Source organism: Cibotium barometz, chromosome 43 (assembly GCF_041138505.1).
Source record: "Cibotium barometz isolate CiBa-2024 chromosome 43, ASM4113850v1, whole genome shotgun sequence".
Taxonomy (NCBI): Eukaryota; Viridiplantae; Streptophyta; class Polypodiopsida; order Cyatheales; family Cibotiaceae; genus Cibotium; species Cibotium barometz.
This window is the reverse complement of record NC_141088.1, coordinates 47,465,049-47,477,099: the sequence shown is the minus strand read 5'-3', so window position 1 is coordinate 47,477,099 and position 12,051 is coordinate 47,465,049. Positions and strand designations below refer to the sequence as shown.

The 12,051-nt window shown below is 46.5% G+C and overlaps 1 protein-coding gene and 1 pseudogene across 3 annotated transcripts in view; both read right to left on the bottom strand.

Moving 5' to 3' along the window:
- The window catches only part of LOC147613986 (pentatricopeptide repeat-containing protein At1g11290, chloroplastic pseudogene), a 291,042-nt pseudogene that overhangs the window by 44,865 nt on the left and 234,126 nt on the right, over positions 1–12,051 (bottom strand). The window lies entirely within an intron of this gene.
- The window catches only part of LOC147613992 (exocyst complex component SEC3A-like), a 116,274-nt gene that overhangs the window by 95,541 nt on the left and 8,682 nt on the right, over positions 1–12,051 (bottom strand). For both annotated transcript variants that reach the window (XM_086781977.1, XM_086781978.1), the window contains exons 11-14: positions 11,636–11,764; positions 11,457–11,537; positions 11,295–11,369; positions 10,987–11,166 (exon numbers count right to left, since the gene is read on the bottom strand). In XM_086781977.1, the coding sequence (XP_086638103.1) occupies positions 10,987–11,166; positions 11,295–11,369; positions 11,457–11,537; positions 11,636–11,764 (465 nt within the window). The remainder of the gene's footprint in view (positions 1–10,986; positions 11,167–11,294; positions 11,370–11,456; positions 11,538–11,635; positions 11,765–12,051) is intronic.

Sequence of the window (12,051 nt, the reverse complement as noted above, 5' to 3'; positions counted from 1 at the left end):
AATCTACAAGATCTGGAGGCATACATCAAGACAGTGGAGGACAACACCAAGAAGCTGTTGGGCGAACAGAAGAAAGTGCTGGGAGACAGGGTCCTGAACCAACATGAAAAGCAGTTGGAAGGCCTCGGCAAGGAGATACAGGGAAAGAACAGCAAGATTGAAGAATTAGCAGCACAAGTGAACCACCAGGAGGAGGTGATTCAGATGTTGAAAGAGACCCAGCTGCAACAACAAGGAATGCCAGAGGCTGCCCCAGTGATAGGGGAACTCCGGGCAGAAATTGAAGCCCTAAAGGCTACGGTCAAGGACCATACAGTGGAGGAAGGGGAACTGAATATTCAGGAGGGTCTAAGGACTGACTTGGTGCAGTTGAAAGCTGCGAGTGATAAACTACGGGAAGAATTGCAAACCACTAAGAAAGATTAGGTGGAGGTGGTGAAGAAGCACAAACCCCCACAGAACATCATACATGAGACTCTCGAGCAGGAGAAACGCAGGAAGGATAGGGCCCTCCATGTGCGAGTGCGGGGGCTGGGGGGGGGGGGGCTTCCCCCAAGGAGGATGCCATGACACTTTGCCAGATGCTAGGAGTGGATGGGATCGGCCCCCCCTTTGCAGATACATGGAGGGAAGGCAAGGATATGACACGAGAGCGGCCCCTCATCATTAGATTCCCTGATGCCACCAGCAGACAAGCCTTCTTAGACAGGTGGGCTGCCCTCAAGGGCACACAAGTGTACATGGGAGATGATCTCACCCCAGCACAGGTGGCACACCAACGTGAGGCGATGGTGACAGTTCATGAGACCCGTAGAGAAGGCAAGTGGGCTATCCACAGAGATGGTAGGGTCATTATCACTGAGCGCCATCCCGAATAGGGATGCGGGGTCTATGAGACCAAACACCTAAGGTTGGCAGTACGGAACTGCAATGGCATGCTGTGGTCAAATCCAAGAGGCTTGAGCGAGATTCTCACAGACAGGGATGTCATTTTCTATACCGAGACTCATCAAAGCCCTCAAAGGGGCTTACCATACATAGCCGGGTATGAGTGGGAGTCAGCTTTCCGAGGAGGCAAGACCCGCACATCAGGAGGAGTACATGGCTCTGGAGGGGTAGCTGTCCTTTTTAGATCTTCGACACAGATTCTCAACATCGTTCAGAAGGACGAGGATCCACGGAGTCTTTGGGTGCGGCTATAGCTTAGCAGTGACAGAGTCATCCACATTGCTATGTGTTATTTTGCACCACGGCACTCCCCTTACGCCGCACAGCATGGCCAATCACCATACTTACCATTATATGGTGATATTATGGAGTTCTCACAGCTGGGGGAAGTCCTGCTCGGGGATTTCAACACCAGGACGGGAAGTCAACAGGTCACACTACTCGATCTGGATGGCTCTATCAGACGACAGGAGCTAGACATCACTGACACGGCTACAGAGATCATCACAGGACCGTGAGGAGGTCACGGTGTATGGGAGATATTTCTTAGAGCTGGGAGCTGCAAATGGTCTCGTTATCAATAACGGGATGTCTCGATGGCCCTCCTCCAACGTGAAAGAGTGCACAGAGCGGAAGCAGAGTGGCACTAGAATGTGCTGAACAGAGAGTGCAAGAGAGAGAGAGAGAGATGGAACAAACTATGCTGAATATACTGAAGCAAAACAGTCCCAAGCAAGAGACACAGATAGTCTCATAAGTGAGGGAGCAAAATACGTACAAGACTGAATGAAACAAGAGAGGCCAGCACCCACTATTTATAGTGAGGGAATGCTGGCCGATTGGAGCTGATAAACAGGCTGACTGGAGCTACTGGACATGGCCGACTGGAAAATGCCAGAAAGGCTGGGGAAAAATCCCAGAAAAATAGTAAAAAAGGGGTGGCCAGCCCACAAGCAAGGGCCATGCAAAAGGGGACCAAATGGGCACCATAAAAGACCAAAATCTGGGGATGAATGTGCTAACACCCCCTCTCAGCACCAGATGCTGAACAAACTCTGAGAATCCGAAGATGAGGAGCCAAGGAAGCCTGAGAAACCGGCTTGGTGAACAAATCTACAGCATTCTCCACGGAAGGACAATACTCCAAACGCAAATCTCCAGCAAGAACCCGTTCACAAACATAGCGATACTGAATCTCAATGTGTTTCGTACGAGCATGAAACACAAGGTTCTTGGCGATGGCGATGCAACTCTGATAGTCACACCAAAGAAGAGTAGATCCGGTAGGAGGACAGCCGAGCTCCTCCAATAATCTCCGCAACCATATTGCTTCACATGCAGCATCACAACCAGTGGTCGAACGCCATGTATCTAGATCTCCAGCCCAGTCTGAGTCTCAAACCATCCAACAAGAGTGCGTCCTTGGCCATAAAAGATGCCAAAATCCAGAGTGCCACGCAAGTACCGAAGAACTCTGAGAACACACCGCCAATGCTGCTGATGGGGTTTGGATGAGAAGGAACTCAATAAACTGACTGCGAAGCATATGTCCAATCGGGAGTAGGTTAACCATACCAAACAACCGATGAGAACCCGATACTGTCCATGATCAATCCCTTGAGAAGCATCAAGTGAAGATAGCTTCTCACCAATATCCATAGGAGAAGATACTGGTTTGCACCCAGTCATCTGAAATCTGTCGAGAATCTCCCGAGTGTACTTCTGCTGAGAGAAGAAAATGCCCTTCGAGGTCTGCCAAATCTCAAAGCCAAGAAAGTAATGCAAGAGGCCAAGATCCGTCATCTCAAACTCTGTCTCCAAAGCATCCATAACAGAACGGATCCGCACAGAATAAGAACCTGTAAAGATAAGGTCATCAACATAGACCACAATGATAACAATCAACCCCCTCTCAAGGAGGATATGAAGGTTCGAATCTACATGAGAACGGCGCAGGCCGAGCTTCTGAAAGAACTCATCAATCCGCTGGTACCAAGCCCACGGAGCCTACTTTAGACCATATAAAGCCTTCTTCAACCGGTACACATGATCCTGTTTGCTCGGAACAACAAATCCTGGTGGCTGATCAATATAAACCTCCTGTGTAAGCTCTCCATTCAGGAAAGCCGACTTGACGTCCATCTGGAAAACGGGGCATCTATGATGTCCTGCAAGTGCAAGAACGGTACAAATGGTAGTCATCCGGGCCGTCGGAGTGAAGGTCTCATCGAAGTCGACACCAGGGCGCTGAGCATAACCCTTGGCAACCAACCTCGCCTTGTGCTTGTCCAAGCTGCCATCAGCTCGGAACTTTGATTTGAAAATCCAACGCACACCAATTACCTTACGCTGCAGAGGACGAGGCACCAAAATCCAAGTGCCATTCCGTTCGATAGCATCCAGCTCTGCCGGCATAGCATGACGCCCAGGTTCATGTGAAAGAGCCTCGTCTACAGAAGTGGGATCAGAAGGACCATTAATAATTGTAGACATAAGAGCATAATTAACAAACATGTTGCCCTCATGAACTTGTTTCCCTGTAACTCTGGAAGAACGCCAAAGAGAACCAAGCGGTGGAGCAGAAGGAAGCTCACGTAACCCAGAATACCAACCAGATACAGATCTACTCGAACTCGCCGGAGGAGGCTCACCACCCCCCTCTGAAGATGTAGGAGTCTCGTCGAACACCACATCACGGCTCACAACAACTTTACCGGCCTCAGGATTATAAAGACGATATGCCTTGGACACAGTGCTGTATCCGAGAAAAGTCATGCGCTCAGACTTTGAGTCCAACTTGGAGCAGTGCTCCTTAGGCACATGAACATACGCCGTACACCCAAATATCTGGAAATGAACAATGGAGGGCTTCTCACCATGGAAAGCCTCATATGGAGTTTTGTCGGGAAGAGCAGCAGTAGGAGACCTATTCTGAATGTAGACAAAAGTGCAAGCCGCCTCAGCCCAGAAACGTCGAGGTAATGAAGAATGCTCAAGCATAGCACGGGCCATCTCCATAATGGTCCTATTCTTCCTCTCGGCAACTCCATTCTGTGATGGAGTATATGATCTAGTAAGCTGTCTCCGAATGCCATGTGTCTTGCAATATTGCTGAAACTCCTGGGATGTGAACTCACCCCCTCCGTCGGTCCTGAGAGCCTTGACCGAGTGACCGGTCTCTTTTTCCACCTCAGCTTTCCAATCACAAAAGTGATGAAAAGTCTCATCCTTGGTCTTCAGAAAGAAAACCCAAGTATATCTAGTAAAATCATCCACCATCACGAGCATGTACAGCGCCTTACTCAAAGACGTGGTACTCATAGGACCACATAAGTCTGCATGAATGAGAGCAAGTGATGTCGAAGATCTCTGTGTCGCCTCCTTCGGAAAGGCGGCTCGGTGTTGCTTCCCCTCTAAACAAGAGGAACAAGCAGAAGACCAAGCCTTGATGGTCGGTAATCCCTCAACCAACCCATCCTTCAAAGCTCACTGCAGAAGCTGATAGCTTAAATGGCCAAACCGAGCATGCCAAAGAGTAGAAGAAGCACCAAAAGAAAGCAGAGCGGTCAACTTGTAGAGACCACTATCTTGGACTCCCTGAGCCAAGATGCTACCAATCGCCTTATCACGAATGGTAATCTCATAACGAGAAAAGATCACCTCCGCACCCTAAGCTGTAAGAGCACTCACTGACAAAAGGTTAAAAGCCAAATCTGGAATATACAGAACGTCAAAGAAGTACCTCTTGTCCTCGTCAGAACGGAAGATGGGGATAGTGCCATGACCATGCACTGGCACAGAAGAAGAATCACCCAGAGTGATCTCGCTTGATCTGGCAATGAAGTCCTCGAACCAATATCGATGGGGTGTCATATGAGCAGTAGCACCGCTATCAACAATCCAAGACCGTGGCTGAGAAGTCACAAGAGCAAGTATACGCCGAGTACCTGCTAAGAGAAGAATGCCATCATCCTTCTTGGGTTGAGACACCGCCATTGAGGAAGAGTTCTTTGCTGCTTCATCACGCTTCTTCTTGTGACATTGGGGTGACTTGTGACCCTTCTTGCCACAATAATGACATTCAATGTCCTTATTCTTTGAAGATTTGTTGTCTTTATCCTTGTCGAAATCCTTGGAGTTCTTGTCAGAACCCCCTTTTCCTTTCTTTTGTTGAGTCTTCCCTTTATCTCGTGCTGTTAAAGCTCCATCACGGCCACCGAAGGTGCCAGTCCGCTCCTCAAAGCGAGACTCAATCTGCATAACGGAGGGGAGAACTTCCTCCCAAGTAACTGGAACAGAACGAGGAGAAGAAACCAGAGACCGAAAGTATGCATCAAACCTCTCTGGAAGTTTGGAGAGAAGCCGAATAGCCATATCCTCTGTGGAGATGTCCTTGCCACAAACAGCAAGCTCATCCCGGAGATCTTTCATCTTTGAGATGAAAGCAAATAAAGATGGAAACGCAGAAACTGATAAGTTCATAAGTTGCTTTTCCAACGCCAAAATCCGACCCGGAGACTTAATCTCATAAAGATCTACAAAAGCCTTCCAAACTTCATGTGCAGCATCTGATGTACGCACATGGGAGAGAACAGCATCCTGACAGTTCAACATCAAGAAGGAGAAAACGCGTCGATCATTCGACTGCCAAACATCAATCTGTGCCTGAGTTGCACCACCGGAAGCAAGGGTGGGAGGGGTGGCATTGGCCCGTGTAACAAGCCAATCCCAGAGATCCACGCCACGCAAGGCCGATTTCACCTTCACCTTCCATAGGGTGTAGTTGGAACCATCCAACTTGGCAGACTCGGCAAACATATGAAGAGAAGTCAGTGCAGCCATCACAAAAGCTTGGACTCAATCTCAAAAAATGCACAAACTCTGAAGAAGAAGTGTCCTCCACAGGTACCAAGAGTGCCACCAAAGCCTGCAACACCACAAGCCCCCTCTGCAAAGGGAAAGGGCCACTGGAGAGGAAAACGCAACAAAGAAAGGCTGCTGTCCTGTAGAAAACAGGCCGCCTATTGTCCAATCTCCAAGTGGGAAAGAAAACGCTAGTCAACAAGTACCTGATGGCTGAGTTGATGAAGCCAATCTGAAGGAAAAGCGACCGCTGTCCAGAAAACGCAGCACCAAAGGCTATGGATGCTAAACCGGGAGCGATGATACCATGAAAGAGTGCACAGAGCGGAAGCAAAGTGGCACTACAATGTGCTGAACACAGAGTGCACGAGAAAGAGAGATATGGAGCAAACTATGCTGAATATACTGAAGCAAAACAGTCCCAAGCAAGAGACACAGATAGTCTCATAAGTGAGGGAGCAAAATATGTACAAGACTGAATGAAACAAGAGAGGCCAGCACCCACTATTTATAGTGAGGGAATGCTGGCCAACTGGAGCTGATAAACAGGCCGACTGGAGCTACTGGACATGGCCGACTGGAAAATGCCAGAAAGGCTGGGAAAAATCCCAAAAAAATATTAAGAAAGGGGTGGCCAGCCCACAAGCAAGGGCCATGCAAAAGGGGACCAAATGGGCACCATAAAACAGCAGAATCTGGGGATGAATGTGCTAACACAACGCCCTCACCTCCTTCCCTCACTCAGGAGGTACTAGCACAATGGACTACCTTATGGGATCTCCGGATTTGGCACACCTCCTCCCCGACTTCTCCATCCCGCCACCCCCCTTTGACGCTGACCATGCCTACCTCTCTTTCACTCTTATCTGCACACCACCCACCCCTCTGCAACCACCCCCCATCTCACATTACACTCACGTCCTTTTTGATCATGAGCTTGACCTTGTTTACTCCAACCACATCTACCGCCAACTCCAAGATGTCTGCTGTCCAAACTCCAAGCCTACTACCCAGTGCCAAGTCTCAAGGTAAGACTAGATGCCTAGGTGTTTTATGTTTCTAGAATCTATACTATTGTGTTTTATGTTTCTATACGGTATACTATTAACTATACATAATACAAGCTGCTCTAGCCTATTGCCTGCAACCTATATCAGGCTTTTTTTCCCATAACTAAAATGGGGATTTTATCACAACCTATGCAGGCAACAGGTTACAACGTATTTCTCTTGCTGCTTGCAACTTTGCAAGATGCCTCGCGCACAGGATCCCTTGTGGAGCAATGTCACATGGGAGAGCATGTATGTAGGCTCAGGCTCAGGAAAATGGAGGTGCAATTTTTGTGCAAAAGTGCATCTTGGCAGCATTACACGGTTGAAGGCACACTTCACACATACAAAGGGCCATGGGGTGGGACCTTGTAAGGTTGTACCAAGGCACATTTATTAAAGCCTTAAGGCTTGGAAGGCTAAGGAACTAGGCCTTCCTGTTGAGGAGATCGTGGATCCTGAGCATTTAAGAGAGGCTGCCATGACTGTGGAAGAGCAAGATTCTACAGTAGGTGACATTCAAAGTCGGTATCATGGGACTTTTACTGTTGGGGGTAGCTCTAGTTCACAACCTCGAGCAAAAAGGACAGCTTTACCTTTGTTGAAGAAAGGGCATGTGAAGGCAAGGTTTCAAAAGGTTGTCATGAAGGAGGCAACAAGGGAGATAACCAAGCTTTTTGTGCAGTGTGCATTGTCCTTCAATATTTTGCGGACTCCTCGATGGAGGACAAGAATTAGAGCAACCTCACGCATAGGTTGTGAGTGGGATGGTCCCTCATATGAGGCCTTACGTACTACAGAGCTTCGGAGAGAGAAGCTAGCAGTTGAGACAGAGATGGAGCCTCTTAAGGCTACTTGGGTAAAGTATGGTGTACTTTGATGTGTGATGGCTAGTCAGATGTGAAGAAGAGGAGTGTTTATAACATTCTGGTCTCCTCATGCAAAGGTACTATGTTTATTCATGCCATTGATGCCTCTGTGGCGGGGACAGTGGTGACAAGGGAGTTCATCTTCAGGCATATACGCCAAGCTATACATGAGATTGGCCCAGACAACATTGTGCAGGTGATAACAGACAATGGGTCGAATTGTGTTTCCATGGGAAGGATGCTTGAAGAAGAGTTTCCCAAGATTGTATGGACACCTTGTGCTGCACATAGCCTTGATTTGATGATAGAAGATGTGGGAAAGCTGGATTGGGTGAGAAACATTTTTACTGTAGCCTCTAGTATGGTGAACTGTCACCAAAAGGCCTAAAGTGTTGAGCATGTATAGAGCCAATTCTGATCTAGAGCTCTTGAAGCCATCCAAAACCCACTTTGCCGACATGTTCATTGTGGTGGAGAGGCTTGTGAGGGTGCACCATGGCCTAATGCGCACAGTGGTATGTCGTGAGGCACTTGTCAAGACACTCAATCCCATGTATGGTGTCCTTTGACTCACAGACATGGAGGGGAGTACCATTGGGCTCCTCTATGAGTTCATGGACAAGATTGGAGAAGCCCTCGATGCTTGTACATTATTGTCTCCCGAGAGATATAACTCTTAGTCTTTCTTTTGAAGCTAGATAGATCATAGAACTTAGAAGATTGAAGTATATGCTCATTGCTTACTTTTTGTTTTTCCACTTGCAACTTTGAACTCATATGCAGACTTCAAGATACTAGGGAGATATGGAACCAACGCTGGGATTGGTTTCATAGGCCAATCCACGCAGTTGCACACATTTTGCATCCTGTTTGGAGAAGTGAGGAGCAGTACTTGAGTAAAGAGCTAGAGGCAGTAAGGAGCTCTTACATTTCCAGGTTAGTGGGTGTGGTGATGTGCAACTTATGAGAAAGCTGGAGGATGAGCTTCTCATATATCAGAACAGTAGCCATATGTTTGGACCCAACAGCACAACTGAGGGACACACAGTTGGAGCCTATGTCTTGGTGGGAGAAATATGGCATTGGTACTCCAGATTTGGTAAGTAACAAGTTACTAAGTATAACTTGTCTAAGACTATTGACAGTCTTATACTTCTATTCAATGATGAACGGTGTTGATTTTTATTTGCAGAGACGCATTGCCATGAGAGTTCTCTCACAAGACTGTAGTTCAGGACCTTGTGAGAAAGAAAGAAAGAAAGAAAGATATATTAACGTCTACGAGAGGCCAAAGTCGGCCTATGAGACAAAAAATAATACAACTGTGTTCTTCCGGTCATCGGAGTACATGGGCACTTTTCCACACCAAGAAGAGAAATAGGCTCTCAACTGCACAATTGGAGAGGCTTGTGTTCTATCATTGCAACTTGCGATTGATAGAGCAGAAAGGGAACCCCATCGAGCCTTGCCAAGTCAATCCTGACAAGATTGATATCACAAAGTGCAAGGAGATCCCCGACATCCCTCAGGAGGACAGAGATATCTATTCCATGTTGTATGAGGAGATTACAGCTACATCTCATGGTACACGATCCCAAGCAGTTGCTAGTTCTAGTGCGACACCAACAGATCATGAGGATGAGGCTTTTGAGGACGACTCAGCCAATGGTACTAGTAGTGAGAGTGAGGATGAGCGTGATGGAGAGGATGATGAGGATGATGGGCAAGAGGATGAGCCTTGAGTCATTTATCTATGTACTTTTTTTTGGATTTGTTGGACCATGGGACATTGTGTGATTGTCATGACTCTCAGGAGTCATCATGATTTATCTTTATTATGATGTTTTTTATCATTGTGTTAAGTGAAGTACCAGACTCTTGGCTGCCCAGTATCATGTATGGAATGTGGATTGTAGAGAGATGAATATGGGTGTTGTTTTCTAGCATTGAATCATTGTTTACATTGAATATAATGAATCCAATGTGTTTTCTTATGAGGCATGTTTTTCAAGTATCCTGCTTGCTGAAATAAATAGGCTAAGTAGTAAGACCTAAACACTTATTTCTTGTACTATTGTACATTCTATAAAAAAAATAAAATATATTTTTGTATTTTTGTTTGAAACTTTTTTTTGCCATTTCAAAAAGTTATGAAACTTCTGAAACGTTTCTGAAACCCGTTTCAAATCAGGCGTTTCTGAAACTCCTGGTAACTATGGTCATGCTCTACCCTCCTCGATGATGGCATGGAGGGTGAAGATGTGGTCAAGGGTAGAGTAGCTCCTCCCAAAGCCAACCTGTCCGGAGGCTGAACGGGAGTACCCTCAATGGCCTCGGTGCATCTAGCCTTCCAGATATTCCAGGCTGAGATGCTAGCAATAATCTCCCAAGAACTATCTAGTCAGTCTCCTCGAATCTCAGCTGAGGCCCAGACTGTGTCAACCAAATGATAGAACCAAAAGAAATGATAGCATCCCTCTTAATCCTACCAAAGAGGTGTGCAATCCAAACCCTCTGTGCTTCCCTGCATTCCCATAAACAATGGTAAACTGACTCCGAAGCTCCTGCACATTTAGCGCATGCTGGGCAAGCACCAGTAACTGACCTCCATTGATTGGTGGCCAGACCACCCATGAAGAGAAACCCAGATAAAGGAGGAAATCTGTGGCTTCCTATAAGAATGGCACAATCTCCGCCAAAAAACCCTCTGAATGTCAGTCGAAATGCCATAAGATTCCCAATGGGGTCTAAGAGTAGGGACACTCTGAATGTGTCCCAAGGGCAGCCAACATTGAATATTCTTGTGGCCTGTTTTTGAGCAGCCCCCAATTTGTGCCTTCTTGGCTGCCTGTGCCTTGCTATTCTGCTGCCCAAACTGCCTGCCCTTGGTTACTGCATACTTGCTCTTGCCTTAAATCAGGACTCACTGGTTATTTTGCTGCCCAAACTGCCTGCCCTTGCTTACTGCATGCTGGGTCTTGCCTTAAATCAGGGCTCACAACATGGGCTGAATTATCTGCTTAACTCTGATGATAATTAATGATGCATGCATCTAAATGGTGATCAGCACTGATGCACGTGACATCCTACATCAAAGATGGCATCTCCTACTTATCATCATTATCAATAGGTATTCTAGTGTTGAGTCCCTGCAATTTTTTACACAAAATAGGCCAGTTTTAATTTTGTATTGACGTTTCGAAAGGATTTCTTTCGCCTTGTTTTTGCCGACACAAAAAACCCTGCACATAACCAACCTCGTCAACTAGCAGAGGTATGAATATGCGAAGCATTTTGGCATAGGCATCAGAAACCGTAGAAGTATCTACACTACCACCTGCTTGGCCTCCGGTTGAGCCCTCCAGCCAAGCCCCACCTGAATTGGAATTTCTTGTGGCCTTGGTGCTTGCTCTAAGCTCATTCCCAAATTCTCTAGCCTGAAATGATAAATGTCAAACCAAGTGCAGGCATAATAAGTGTGCCATGAAGTGACAAAAAAGCTGCTTTCTACATCAAATTATTATTAGTATCACTCAACATTTGCAGATCTGCATAGTAAGCATACTTCACGTCGCAGAAGAAAATTCAAAGAGTGGCAGTACGCCTTCCGTAAAGGGATTAAGGAGCTCTTGTCAAGGTTCTGCAGAATATATTAAACAATCAAAAAGGTTCTAATAGATGTGTTCTCTCTATAAAATTAGACACAGAATTTATGTAGCAATCACACCTTTAGATGCTGCAACATGCGGGCATACGTGCGGCATTTAAATCTTAAGTCTGCATGATCTGGCCTTTTGAGCTGCCCTCTCTGGAACCCAAATGGTGAACATGACCTTGAGACATATGGGCTCAATAAATGCATAACCTAGTTAAGTGCACTAAAAGGGCTATCGTCACATAGCCTACCTGAGAAAAATATGTTTTGTCGTTGACCATAAAATCTACCAAGCTAGAAAAATAGTTTCGGAGGAACTCAGATGCCCTCTTCACAAATGCCGACTTCAGCTTTTCCAACTCTGCACGCTTTTCTTTGACCTATAAAATCATTGTCGAGTTAGGTGTATAGTGGAGGCTATGGAAACGAAGATTGTGAGAAGAAGCAACAAAAGTGAAGCTAATGTGGGCCTGAAATTGGGGGTTTTGCAGGGGAACAGCAAGCGTTATCGGTGAGACAGCCAAAGCAGCAGGGAGAAAATAGGCTGAAACGGCTGAGATGACCTGTTTTGGAAATGCAAACAACTGGAAAAAGTTTCAAAACTTTGGACCCCCCGAAACAACTGGAAAGCCCAAAAACACCATGTTTCAGTTGTTTCCCATAATTG